Below are 15,025 nucleotides of genomic sequence, written 5' to 3' on the forward strand. Positions count from 1 at the left end.
GTGCTAACTTCAAAGATGGAGCAACATTATTTAAATAATTACCTGAGTTTTAAAAATAATAATTATTATGAAAATTACTGATTCACTATTATGTCAGTTGATATAAATGAAATATCAGTAAATCTTATTAAGTATCTTTTTTTAAAAGGACATTTTTCTTTCAAATCTGTTAAAAAGTCAGAGAAATCCCTCATGGCTAGGGAAATAAGTTCACTCTTCATCCTTCAGCAGAGTTTTTATTATTGTAGTTGTTACTATTATTATTAAGATAGAATGATTATTTATGGTTTTTACTCCTCTGAAACTTAAACACAAAATTCTGTTCCATTAATTTTATCAAAAATTATGAAGCAAGCTCTGTGAAAGCAAGGACTACTGTGTTCATGGTTGAAGCATGAGGCCTAGAATAAGAACTATCAGAGAATACATATCAATAAACAATTGTTTATTAATGAATGAATGAATTTATATATCAGTAACCACCCCCCCTTTTTATTGGTAGCTTGCCAGTGAATATCAAGAAGGTTCTCTTGATTAGATTATAGGTATCAACTCTGATAAGGTTCCCTGAAATTCTGTAGACAATCATTACTATCTTAAATGGAGCCTAGTAGAATACTGGATCAGGTTGGGAGGCTGGGCGTGGATCTGTCCAACCAGCACCCATGACTATACCTCTTTGTATTTTTTGGTTTTCTGAGAGAAAGGTCCTAGAGTTTTTGAGAGGCTTCTGAATATAGACATCTTTATGTTGTTCACCTTCATAATCTTCAGGAAGTTTTGTGGTGAAAGCCCTCTGAGAGACATAATATGGATTTTGGAAGAGGTTGAATGTATGTGGTAGTTTGACTTCCTCACACACCACAGATGAAATATATGAGGCACTTAAAGAGGGTGTACCTTCCTGTAGTAAACTAGGGTTCTAGGTTCACCACAGATGTTCCAAGCAGCCATGGCCTGGGTAAACTAATTGAATACAAAGCAAGGTTGAAGGTGAGCTCTCCTTATGTTGAAGTAGGGTAACTCTCCACCATTTAGACTAGCTCTCTTGAGGAAGACATGAGAGGAGTGATGATCCCCAAAATGGTGTTCTTGGAAAGAACAGTCTTTAATTCTTAGTTTTAGGCATTGATTATAAATATGTGAGGCATAGATGGGTCAGAATAGACATAAACAAGATTCCTGGCTGCACAACAATGAAGTACTCTCCAAGCACAGGGAAAGCAACATCTAGCTAAAACTTCCTCTTCTTGAGTGGTTACAAAAGTAATTTGAGATATGCTTAATTGCTGGGGATAATGGAAAGCTCTTACTTCAATATAACTTATCATTTGGCATCAGAGAGACCACTTTGCTATACTAGAAAGTGGTCTGGAAGCTCTTCCTAACTGTGCTTTTTTCAAGAGAATAGGGAGGTGAAATGTGATAATGCTTCATAAGGCTTTAGAGCGCAAAAGACATCCAGAGAGTGGACTAGCATATGTCAACAATTTTCTCAAGAAGTCTATAATCATTACTTTTCTAAAATCAGTGCAAATGGCAACACAGTAAAAAAAAAAAAGGTAAATAACTCTTAATATTATTTTGAAAATATTACCTTCATGGACATCCTTAAAGGGTCCTATAGACACACTCTCTCACCACCCTGTCCAGTGCAGTGACTATACTTTGAGAACCACTGTTATAGGAGGAGAGTATGGGGTTTTAATCAGGTAGGGGCACTTAACATGCTTCTGGGACTCCTGGTGACATTATATTTCTTGCCTTGAGTGCTAATTACTCATCTGTATATTTTATAATCATTCATCATAGTGTGCATATATTATATAGTATACACACACACACACACACACACACAGATATGACAAAGTAACTGGGTGGCTCGGGGGTTGGGCGTCTGCCTTCGGCTCAGGTCGTGGTCCTGGGGTCCTGGGATCGAGCCCCACATGGGGCTCTCTGCTCGGCGGGGAGTCTGCTTCCTTTCCTCTCTCTCTCTGCCTGCCTCTCTGCCTGCTTGTGGTCTCTCTCTGTCAAATACATAAATAAAATCTTAAAAAAAAAAAAGATACTTATGTTCAGGGCTATCTGAATGGGCAAACGAGCTCATGAACACATCGTAATCTCTCTCTTTACAAGCACTGCTCTCATGCTCTGGAGATGGCCCTCCACTTGGTCCCTGAGCTGACAGCTTTTGATGTTGCCTGTGGGGAGACAACTCCAGTGAAGGGGAGGGCAACCACTGCATCCTCTCACCACTGGAAGATGCATTACCTGGCTTATCTTCTGAGTTCCTTTTCAACACTTACAAAACAAGATTTCTCATTCTGGTCAAGCATTCTGTCTCAGCCTAGGTCTGTGGACTGTTGCCCTTATAAGCATTCTCATGAAAGTCCCAACCCAGCTTCAACTAAAACCACAATGAATGCTAAATAAGGGGGTTGTGGTAGTGCTTTGTAAAGGGTAGATCACTATACTAATACAAGTATATTTGTACAAGCATAACTTATTATAAGATATTATAAAACCCACATCAGCTTTTTAGAAAATACAGGATTCTGATTTTAAGAAATTTAGAAGAAAAATAACTCCTTACCTAAAGAATGGTTCACCTTCGTTTTCAGGCTTACATTAATATCCTCAATACTAGTAAACACAATCAAAGACATTATAGCTGTCATCAGACTTTCTCCATTAATTAAATTGATGAGGCTTCTAGAAAGACCTATGGAAGAGAAAATATTTTGCTTAAGGTAGGAATATCATCAATATTAAAGAATAAAATTTTATTATCAAGTAGGACTGTATTCTAAGCTATAGATTTATACCACATACTTTGCCCATGTACTTAAATAAACCTTAGTCATGCTTGAAAACTCCCTTCAGACAAATTTAATTATGTATCAACTGTAAGTCTGGACTCTGTAATTAGGAACCAAACTAATTGTGGTTGACCGCAGTTTATGTAAGAAAGACGATCAGCTAAAGCTGTCATTCCTTGTTTTAAAGCCCAGATCAGAACATGAAATTCACTATTTATTTTTAAATTTGATGACTTACCTAATATCATGTATTTAAGGCAAAAAACAATGGTGGAGGGATAAAGGAAACTCATAAGCCAAATTTTAAAACATGGTACCTAAGCAAAGTATTAAGGCAATGGTCAAGATAATTTCTCTATGATTAGAAACTGTCTGACTTTCCTATACATTCCTTTTGAAGATTTTAGAAACCAAGCTCTATGAAATGGAGAGCACCTGGATATGAGGTACTCCCATTCTAATTTCCCTCCATTTATGAAGCTAGTTTAGATATCTATCAATTATCATTTTTCTCTATTAAATATGCTGGTAGTGGCAAAAATATAACTTTGAGCATCTTAATGATTCTTTAGACGTCCAGAGGAAGGAAATGTTCTTACATCATCCAACCACTTTATGATCACAACCTAACACAGTAAGTATGCTTTTGTAAGAGAAGAGAAGTCAAGGCATTCTGCTCCCGTGGAAGCTCAAGTGCCTTGATGGTCCAGTTCTTCACCTCTGTACACATTCATGCCCTTTGCTGTAAAATTGCAGTCTCTCTTACCTAAGACATCCAGGCTGTTTTGTTATGAGACATGATGCAAATAGAGGCTTAAGACACATTTTTGCTTCCTATCTCTTGCATCTCTGCCACCATCATGCTAGTGTTTGCTGGCTGCACTACTGGAAGATTGTGGGAGATATGAAGAAGAATGGTGGATCTTTCCAGTTGAGGCCATCCTAGATCACTTAGCCCCCAAATGACCCTCTCCTGGACTGAAGGTTCATTGGCAAGCCCAGCCAAGATCAGCAGAGCCCAGCCATGCCTTCATAACTGGTAGGCTAATGAGAAATAATAACCGCTGTTTTTAAGCCACTGTGCTTTTTCTTACTCAATTGTTGAAACTCAGAGTTATTCCTTACTGAGAAAAAGCTAATTGGTACTGTTGTAGAACTATTCCAATTTGGAAAATGAACTACAACAAGATGTAAATATTCAAAAATGAACAACTGACATGGGGGCCTAAGAGGAATCAACAACATCAAAAGACAACATGAATATACTCATGTACTCAGAAGCCTGGGCAGACGTTGTGTGTGTATGAAAGTAAAATAAAACAAATATAAAAATCTTGCTTTGAACACTCAGGCAAAAAATGTTACCAAAAGAAAAATATTTTATTGTTCATTCTTATTTTTTTAATACACAAAATGAAGAGAAATACAAAATTCCAAAAGTCATGGCAAGATGACTAAAATGTATGAGCATAACTTTGCAAGTCAACCCAAAGAAATCACTTACTATTTTAAAAGATTTACTTATTTATTCGAGAGAGAGAGAACATGTGCATGTGAGGGCAGGGAGAAGGGCAGAGGAAGATAGAGAGATCATGATTCCATGCTGAGCACTGGGCTCAATCTTACAACACCCAGACCAGGACGAGAATAAAAACCAAGACCTGGGTGCTTAGCTGACTATGCCCTTGAGGTGCCCCCACAAATAAATTTTTTTTTAAGATCTTAATTATTTATTTGACAGACAGAGATCACAAGCAGTCAGAGAGGCAGGCAGAGAGGGGGGGAAGCAGATTCCCTGCCAAGCAGAGAGCCCAATGCGGGCCTCAATCCCAGGACCCTGATACCATGACCTGAGCCGAAGGCAGAGGCTTAACCCACTGAGCCACCCAGTCGCCCCACAAATAAATTATTTAAATTCAACAATGACAGGCCAGGAAATCAGTGGAATACTAACTAGATTACAAGATTATAAAGTTAAGAATGTAATGCTCTCAGGTAGCATAGAACTTTACCATATCTTTTTTTTTTTTTTAAGTTTAGTTTGTTTATTTGACAGAGAGAGACACAGTGAGAGAGGGGTAAGTGGGAGAGGGAGAAGCAGGCTTCCCGCAGAGCAGGGAGCCGGATGCAGGGCTTAATCCCAGGACCCTGGGATCATGACGTGAGCTGAAGACAGAAGTTTAAGGACTGAGCCACCCAGGCACTCCAACCAAATCTTTCAAGTAGAAAAAGGGCTGGCACTGATAGAGTCCCCATAGAGGCAGGGTTGGGACAGATGTTGACACTTCCTTTTTCCAGAGTCTTACTTCACAAGCTTAATCTCTGTCTTGAAGAGTTGGCTTGCCTTTATTCATAGAGGTATATTGATGTGTCTCCTCTATTTTATTTCTACTTGCCACCAGTAGCTTTTCCCCTGTAACTGGACATAAAATGAAAAGTGTGTGTGCATGTGTTTGTGTGTGTATGTTTGTGTGTGCACATGCACACATGCCATATTAAATTCTATTTCAGGGATGAAATAGATCGAGCCCTCTGCTCAGCAGGGAGCCTGCTTCCCCCTCTCTCTCTACCTGCCTCTCTGCCTACATGTGATTTCTCTCTCTGTCAAATAAATAAATAAAATCTTAAATAAAGAAAGAAATTATATTTCAAAACAATGTTGTAATTCTCGTTACTAAAAAGTGACTGGAGGAAAGCAAATACAGTAATCGTTTTTCTTGGATGAGGTTCTTAGATTTGTGTCTGTGGGGGGGTTATGTTAAATTGGTATTTTATTTTTAAATATAGATTTATTTCTTCTTAAATAGTACATACTGAAAACACAGTAGGATTAGTGATTTTATTGTTTTTGACTTTTCAAGTGTTTTGGTCCTAATGGTGATGATGACTCTAAAAGCATTTTTTTTTAAACAAATGGCATTATCCTAAGGACTGTATTATCAAAGGAACAGGGGTATTAGGCAATAGAAATGTCACCACAGTGTGCTGTAAATTGTTTGTTCCAGGAAATGTTGGCTCAAGATAGAAGGATGTATAAAGTCAAGGATTAAAAATAAGCCCATTTTATCTTACAATAGGGTGAGATATATACATGCTAAGTAAATCCATTACTGCCATTTCTTTTTTTTTTAATTTTTAATTTTTTATAAATATATAATATATTTTTATCCCCAGGGGTACAGGTCTGTGAATCGCCAGGTTTAGACACTTTACAGCACTCACCATAGCACATACCCTCCCCAATGTCCATAACCTTACCCCCCTCTCCAAAACCCCCTCCCTCCAGTAACCCTCAGTTTGTTTGGTGAGGTTAAGAGTCACTTATGGTTTGTCTCCTTCCCAATCCCATCTTGTTTCATTTATTCTTCTCCTACCCCCTTAACCCCCCATGTTGCATCTACACTTCATCATATCAGGGAGATCATATGATAGTTGTCTTTCTCTGCTTGACTTTTTTCGCTAAGCATGATACCCTCTAGTTCCATCCACATTGTCACAAATGGCAAGATTTCATTTCTTTTGATGGCTGCATAGTATATTCCATTATATATATATATACCACATCTTCTTTATCCACTCATCCATTGATCGACATCTAGGTTCTTTCCATAGTTTGGCTATTGTGGACATTGCTGCTATAAACATTCGGGTGCACGTGCCCCATTGGATCACTACGTTTGTATCTTTAGGGTAAATACCCAGTAGTGCAATTGCTGGGTCATAGGGTAGTTCTATTTTCAACATTTTGAGGAACCTCCATGCTGTTTTCCAGAGTGGTTGCACTAGCTTGCATTCCCACCAACAGTGTAGGAGGGTTCCCCTTCTTCCACATCCTCGCCAGCATCTGTCATTTCCTGACTTGTTAATTTTAGCCATTCTGACTGGTGTGAGGTGATATCTCATTGTGGTTTTGATTTGTATTTCCCTGATGCCAAGTGAAGTGGAGCACTTTTTCATGTGTCTGTTGGCCATCTGGATGTCTGTTCATGTCTTCTGCCCTTTTCTTGATTGGATTATTTGTTCTTTGGGTGTTGAGTTTGTTAAGTTCTTTATAGATTTTGGACACTAGCCCTTTATCTGATATGTCATTTGCAAATATATTCTCCCATTCTGTCAGTTGTCTTTTGATTTTGTTAACTGTTTCCTTTGCTGTGTAAAAGCTTTTGATCTTGATGAAATTGATGAAATCCCAATAGTTCATTTTTGCCCTTGCTTCCCTTGCCTTTGGCAATGTTCCTAGGAAGATGTTGCTGCGGCTGAGGTCGAAGAGGTTGCTGCCTGTGTTCTCCTCAAGAATTTTGATGGATTCCTTTCTCACATTGAGATCCTTCATCCATTTTGAGGTTATTTTCATGTGTGGTATAAGGAAATGGTCCAATTTCATTTTTCTGCATGTGGTTGTCCAATTTTCCCAACACCATTTATTGAAGAGACTGTCTTTTTTCCATTGTTGAAGATTAGTTGACCATAGAGTTGAGGGTCTATTTCTGGGCTCTCTATTCTGTTCCATTGATCTATGTGTCTGTTTTTGTGCCAGTACCATGATGTCTTGATGATGACAGCTTTGTAACAGAGCTTGAAGTCTGGAATTGTGATCCCACCAACTTTGGCTTTCTTTTTCAATATTCCTTTGGCAATTTGAGGTCTTTTCTTTGAAAAAAAATGGGTGGTATTTTGATAGGAATTGCATTAAATGTGGAGATTGCTTTAGGTAGCATAGGCATTTTCACAATATTTGTTCTTCCAATTCAGGAGCATGGAACATTTTTCCATTTCTTTGTGTTTTTCTCAATTTCTTTCATGAGTACTTCACAGTTTTCTGAGTATAGATTCTTAGCCTCTTTGGTTAGGTTTTTTCCTAGGTATCTTATGGTTTTGGGTGCAATTGTAAATGGGATTGACTCCTTAATTTCTCTTTCTTCTGTCTTGTTGTTTGTGTAGAGAAATGCAACAGATTTCTGTTCATTGATTTTATATCCTGACACTTTCCTGTAAAAGTTCTAGCAGATTTGGCGTGGAGTCCTTTGGGTCTTCCACATATAGTATCATATCATCTGCAAAGAGGGATAGTTTGACTTCTTCTTTGCCGATTTGGATGCCTTTAATTTCCTTTTGTTGTCTGATTGCTGAGGCTAGGACTTCTAGTACTATGTTGAATAGCAGTGGTGATAATGGACATCCCTGCCGTGTTCCTGACCTTAGCAGAAAAGCTTTCAGTTTTTCTCCATTGAGAATGATATTTGTGGTGGGTTTTTCATAGATGGCTTTGATAATATTGAAGTATGTGCCCTCTATCCCTACACTTTGAAGAGTTTTGATCAGGAATTGATGCTGTACTTTGTCAAATGTTTTTTCAGCATCTATTGAGAGTATCATATGGTTCTTGTTCTTTCTTTTATTAATGTGTTGTATCACATTGATTGATTTGCAGATGTTGAACCAACCCTGCAGCCCTGGAATAAATCCCACTTGGTCGTGGTGAATAATCCTTTTAATGTACTATTGAATCTTATTGGCTAGTATTTTGGTGAGAATTTTTGCATCTGTGTTCATCAAGGATATTGGTCTGTAGTTCTCTTTTTTGATGGGATCCTTGTCTGGTTTTGGGATCAAGGTGATGCTGGCCTCATAAAATGAGTTTGGAAGTTTTCCTTCCATTTCTATTTTTTGGAACAGTTTCAGGAGAATAGGAATTAGTTCTTCTTTAAATGTTTGGTAGAATTCCCCTGGGAATCCAGCTGGCCCTGGGCTTTTGTTTGGAGATTTTTGATGACTGTTTCAATCTCCTTACTGGTTATGGGTCTGTTCAGGCTTTCTATTTCTTCCTGATTCAGTTGTGGTAGTTTATATGTCTCTAGGAATGCATCCATTTCTTCCAGATTGTCAAATTTGTTGGCGTAGAGTTGCTCATAGTATGTTCTTATAATTGTCTGTATTTCTTTGGTGTTAGTTGTGATCTCTCCTCTTTCATTCATGATTTTATTTATTTGGGTCCTTTCTCTTTTCTTTTTGATAAGTCTGGCCAGGGGTTTATCAATATGATTAATTCTTTCAAAGAACCAGCTCCTCGTTTCGTTGATTTGCTCTATTGGTTTTTTTTTGGTTTCTATTTCATTGATTTCTGCTCTAATCTTTATAATTTCTCTTCTCCTGCTGGGTTTAGGGTTTCTTTCTTTTTCTTTCTCTAGCTCCTTTAGGTGTAGGGTTAAGTCATGTACTTGAGACCTTTCTTGTTTCTTGAGAAAGGCTTGTACTGCTATATATTTTCCTCTCAGGACTGCCTTTGCTGTGTCCCCCAGATTTTGAACCATTGTGTTTTCATTATCATTTGTTTCCATGAATTTTTTCAATTCTTCTTTAATTTGCTGGTTGACCCATTCATCTTTTTGAAGGATGTTGCTTAGTCTCCATGTATTTGGGTTCTTCCCAAATTTCCTCTTGTGATTGAGTTCTAGCTTCAGAGCACTGTGGTCTGAAAATATGCAGGGAATGATCTCAATCTTCTGATACCGGTTGAGACCTGATTTAGGACCCAGGTTGTGATCTATTCTGTAGAATGTTCCATGTGCACTAGAGAAGAATGTGTATTCCATTGCTTTGGGATGAAATGTTCTGAATATATCTGTGATGTCTATCTGGTCCAGTGTGTCATTTAAGGCCTTTATTTCCTTGTTGATCTTTTGCTTGGATGATCTGTCCATTTCAGTGAGGGGAGTGTTAAAGTCCCCTACTATTGTATTATTGTTGTATTATTGTATTTTATTATTATTGTATCATTGTTGATTTGTTTCTTTGATTTTGTTATTAACTGGCTTATATAGTCGGCTGTTCCCAATTAGGGGCATAGATATTTAAAATTGTTAGATCTTCTTGTTGGACAGATCCTTTGAGTATGATATAGTGTCCTTCCTCATCTCTTGTTATAGTCTTTGGCTTAAAATCTAACTGATCTGATATAAGGATTGCTACCCCTGCTTTCTTCTGATATCCATTAGCATGGTAAATTGTTTTCCACTCCCTCACTTTAAATCTGGAGGTGTCTTTGGGTCTGAAATGAGTTTCTGGTAGGCAACATATAGATGGGTTTGCTTTTTTATCCATATTAATACCCTGTGTCTTTTGATTGGGGCATTTAGCCCATTAACATTCAGGGTAGCTACTGAGAGATATGAATTTAGTGCCATTGTATTGCCTGTAAGGTGACTGTTACTGTAAATTGTTTCTGTTCCTTTTTGATCTACTATTTTTAGGCTCTCTCTTTGCTTAGAAGACCCCTTTCAATATTTCCTGTAGAGCTGGTTTGGTGTTTGCAAATTCTTTCAGTTTTTGTTTGTCCTGGAAGCTTTTTATCTCTCCTTCTATTTTCAATGATAGCCTAGCTGGATATAGTATTCTTGGCTGCATGTTTTTCTTGTTTAGTGCTCTGAATATATCATTCCACCTCTTTCTGGCCTGCCAGGTCTCTGGTGATAAGTCTGCTGCCAATCTAATATTTTTACCATTGTATGTTACAGACTTCTTGTCCTGGGCTTCTTTCAGGATTCTCTCTTTGTCACTAAGACTTGTAAATTTTACTATTAGGTGACGGGGTGTGGACCTATTCTTGTTGACTTTGAGGGGAGTTCTCTGCACCTCCTGGATTTTGATGCTTGCTCCCTTTGCCATATTAGGGAGATTCTCTTCAATAATTCTCTCCAATATACCTTCTGCTCCCCACTCTCTTTCTTCTTCTTCTGGAATCCCCATTATTCTAATGTTGTTTCGTCTTATGGTGTCACTTATCTCTCGAATTCTCCCCTCATGGTCCAGTAGCTGTTTGTCCCTCTTTTGCTCAGCTTCTTTATTCTATGTCATTTGGTTTTTTATATTGCTAATTCTTTCTTCTCCCTCATTTATCCTAGCACTGAGAGCCTCCAGTTTTGATTGCACCTCATTAATAGCTTTTTAAATTTCAACTTGGTTAGATTTTAGTACTTTTATTTCTCCAGAAAGGGCTTTTATATCTCCCAAGAGGGTTTCTCTAATATCTTCTATGCCTTTTTCGAGCCCAGCTAGAACCTTGAGAATCGTCATTCTGAACTCTAGATCTGACATATTACCAATGTCTGTATTGATTAGGTCCCTAGCCTTTGGTACTGCCTCTTGTTCTTTTTTTTTTGTGGTGAATTTTTCCACCTTGTCATTTTGTCCAGATAAGAGTATATGAAGGAGCAAGTAAAATACTAAAAGGGTGGCAAAGACCCCAGGAAAATACGCTTTAACCAAATCAGAAGAGATCCCAAATCATGGGGGGGAGAAAGGGGATAAAAAAAGGTTCAGAAAAAAAAAAAAAGAAACAATTAAAAAAAGAAAATGAAAAAAGAAAAAACATAAAAAAGAAAAATATATATATATTAGATAAACCAGTTAAAAAATGTTAAAGAAAAGGGTAAAAATTTTAAAAAATTTAGCAGAAGAAGAGAAAACATAGAAAAAAATTAAATTAACTGCAAGACTAAAGAATCATGGGGAGAAAGTCATGAGTTCTGTGCTTTGCTTTCTCCTCCTCTGGAATTCTGCTGCTCTCCTTGGTATTGAACCTGCACTCCTTGGTAGGTACACTTGGTCCTGGCTGGATTTCTTGTTGATCTTCTGGGGGAGAGGCCTGTTGTAGTGATTCTCAAGTGTCTTTGCCCCAGGCGGAATTGCACCACCCTTACCAGCAGCCGGGCTGAGTAATCCGCTTGGGTTTGCTTTCAGGAGCTTTTGTTCCCTGAATGCTTTCTGTATTGTTCTGGAGGACGGGAATGAAAATGGCAGCCTCCTGGTCTCCGGCCCAGAGGAGCCGAGAGCCCAGGGCCCCACTCCTCAGTGCGCCCTCAGAGAACAGCGCCCAATCCCTCCTGTCTCCGTGGCCTCTGGCCTCGCTCCGAGCTCACTGAGCCTGCGACCCGTTCAAGGTAACCCCGAGCTGAGAGCTCACTCCTCAGCTCTGTCTCTGTAGCTGGCTTTCCTGTTCTAATACCTGCAAGTTCTGAGACACTCAGACACCCCCAATCCTTCTGTGACCCTGTGGGACCTGAGGCCACTCTGACCTTGCGTGGGCTTCACCAGTATTTAGCCTCTGGAGCGATGTCCCTCAGTGGAACAGACTTTTAAAAGTCCTGATTTAGTGCTCCGTTGCTCTGTCACTTGCCGGGAGCCTGCCCCTCCCTTTCGGTCTATCTTCCTGTCGCTTTGGATTCACTTTTCCACTGGTCCTACCTTTCAGAAAGTGGTTGATTTTCTGTTTCTAGAATTGCCATTCTTCTTCTCTTCAATCTCCCATTGGATTTGTAGGTGTTTGCAATCTTTAGATAATCCATCTAGCTGATTTCCTGCTACTTGATGTAGTCTCAGCCTGCTACTTCTCTGCCATCTTGACTCCTCCCCCATTACTGGCATTTCATTTTGTTCTAAGGATCACTAACCTGAATTTCTATGTTTAATCCCCAGTGTCCCGGAATCCTATTTCACATAGTGAAAATCTACATTGAATAAAATATCTTAAAGCTAGATACATTAAACACAGAACATAATATTTTAAATGTAGGAAAAGAAAAAATATACCTACCAAGGTCTCTTATAGCAATTGCTGTCAGCATGGGATCTGAACTCACAAGGATAGTTGAAAATAGTAACCATGGTATGGTTTCCAAAAGTAATTTATCCACAGATGCCAGATACCAAAGAATTAATATGTAATTCATCACAAAGCCAGGAATTGTAATTAAAAGTACCTGCAAAAAATTTTTGCAGATAGAAAAATCAGATTGCCTTTGTATCCTATTTTTAAAAGTAGATTATCAACCTTATTTAATAAACATCTGCTTGCAACCCTGGAAATAAGAGGCAAATATTGCAATGAGATTCTTGGGACCTATAACATACCAGTTATAGGAAATATCATCCTGTCATTAAAAGGAAACTTTAATTTTCTTGGCAAGGCCACTGAATATACATATGTATGTGTAAAGGTGTATGTGCACATACAATATATCATGCATATATACACACTTAACTATGCAGAGACATGAAACATAGGCTATCGACATAGAAAGATAGAACACAAGTTTGAAAGAAGTCACAAAAGAGGAAAAGAAGAAGAAAATAAGATAATAGAAGGAATGCAGAGAAATGGCAGAGGACTCTAGAAAGATGGGAAGAAAATTCCTGTTATTCTACAATTGGAACCTGGTCTTCTACCTTCCTACTCTTGCCTTCTGCTTCCTCTTACTACACCAGTGGCAGCTATGTAGCAAAATTTCATTCCCAAAGGGACTTAGAAAATGTGATGTGCCTGAAGCTACCTATAAGACTAACATAACACACACACACACAAAAAAAACCCATAAAAAAAGAATTCAGAAATGCATCCCCATGGTCATTGCAGCATTATTTAAATACAATAAGGTAAATTTACACCATTTACTTTATTTACAATAATATATACAGTAATAAGACATGGAAGCAATGAAGTATCCATTGATAGATGGAGTTGATAAAGAATATGTATTATATATATAATAGAATACTATCCAACCATAAAAGAGAAGGAATTTTTGTCTTCTGCGACAACATGGATGAAACTTGAAGGCATTATGCTTCATGAACTAAGTCAGATAGAAAAAGGGAAATATGGTATGATCTCACATATATGTGGAATCTTTAAAAAAAATAAACTGAGCTCATAGACACAGAGAATAGATTGGCAATTGCCAGAAGTAGGGGAGGGGTAGGAAGTTGGTGAAAAGGGTGAAACATTATTAGGTGTTTATTCACCACCTGCTAGGCAATGAGGGATCGGAACAGGACCTAGAGAGGTGAAGGGGGTCAAAAGGTACAAATTCCCAGTTCTAAATAAATCATGGAGATGTAATGTATAGCATGGTCACTTCGGTTAATAATACTGTACTGTATATTTAAAAGCTGCTAAGAATTTAGCAACAAATTAAAAAAAAATTTGTAATTATGCGGTGATGGATGTTAATTAGACTTACTTTGATGGTCATTTCAAAATCCATACAACTACCGAATCATTAGATTGTATACCTCAAAGTAATATAATGTCGTATGTCCATTATAGCTCAATTTAAAAATAAAAAATAAAAATGAAAAATTATAAATATTTCATAATGATATTCACAAATGCTCTCACTACCAATATTAAATAAAAAACAGCAATATATATATATATATATATATATATGTATTTGTACCTATAAGAGTCTTGTGACTAAACTTTATCAGACATCCTTTATTTCTTCAGAATTTCAATAAGTAATACTAAGGACATTCACCATTTTAAGGTTTTCCATAGAGATTGCCAAACTGCCTTCCAGAAGGGTTTGCCAACAAACATAGCCACCAACAGTGTACCAATCAATCCCATTTAAGACAATTCTCCAGAGAAGTAAAATCAAATGACACCCCCAGGTTCCTGTCTCAGTTTTTGCTACATCAGGAAAGTCATGCCTTTCTCTAATGAAAAAGTACAGGCTCTCATTCTTTTGTTTATTACATGTTTATTCACCACCTGCTAGCAATGAGGCATTGTGTAGGCTCTAGAGAGGCAAAACCAAAGATAGTAAAAAAAAAAAAAAAAAAAAAGAATTCAGAAGAACTAAAATCTTAAAAGCTGTCTTCTTTCTGATTATTTTGTTCTTTATTTGTATGAAGTCATGCATGATGAATTGGGGAATAGACTCTAGTTCAGGAGGCTGGGGTGCTAGTGCAAAGTGATTTGGTTAAGTCATCTAATCATACATCTCTTCCTGAATCTTAGAAGTGGCAGAATAATGATGGATTGTTTATATGGCCCTGTCGAGCCCAGGATCTCCTGAGAGGGAGTATTTGGTGGATGAACCTTGGTGACAGCATTAGAAAGGTGTGAGAAAATCAATGCCTCCTACATGTTGACGTCTAGAGTGGCTGGGTTCTCATGGCAAGGTTTTGATCATCTGGAGAGTTGTATAACTAACTCCTGTTCTAAGGAAAGATTAAAATGAGGTTCTGAGATAGGAAGACTGAGGGTCAGGAGACCCGAATCCTTGTACTCCCACCAAATAGCTGTCAACACACCGATAAGTCACAAAGCATATTGTTTGTAAAAGTGGTTGCAGTAATTCTGTTCCCTGAATTCACACCACTGGAAAGTTATCTCCAGCGCTGACTTAGTCAGTCATGTC

The 15,025-nt window shown here is 37.9% G+C and overlaps 1 protein-coding gene across 4 annotated transcripts in view; it reads right to left on the bottom strand.

Moving 5' to 3' along the window:
• The window catches only part of SLC9C1 (solute carrier family 9 member C1), a 91,723-nt gene that overhangs the window by 60,827 nt on the left and 15,871 nt on the right, over nt 1–15,025 (bottom strand). For all 4 annotated transcript variants that reach the window (XM_045088366.1, XM_045088365.1, XM_013060917.2 and 1 more), the window contains 2 exons: nt 12,412–12,577; nt 2,594–2,722 (listed from right to left, as the gene is read on the bottom strand). In XM_045088366.1, the coding sequence (XP_044944301.1) occupies nt 2,594–2,722; nt 12,412–12,577 (295 nt within the window). The remainder of the gene's footprint in view (nt 1–2,593; nt 2,723–12,411; nt 12,578–15,025) is intronic.

The sequence above is a fragment of the Mustela putorius genome, unplaced genomic scaffold, assembly GCF_011764305.1.
Source record: "Mustela putorius furo isolate JIRA1106 unplaced genomic scaffold, ASM1176430v1.1 tig00003834_pilon_pilon_pilon, whole genome shotgun sequence".
Taxonomy (NCBI): Eukaryota; Metazoa; Chordata; class Mammalia; order Carnivora; family Mustelidae; genus Mustela; species Mustela putorius.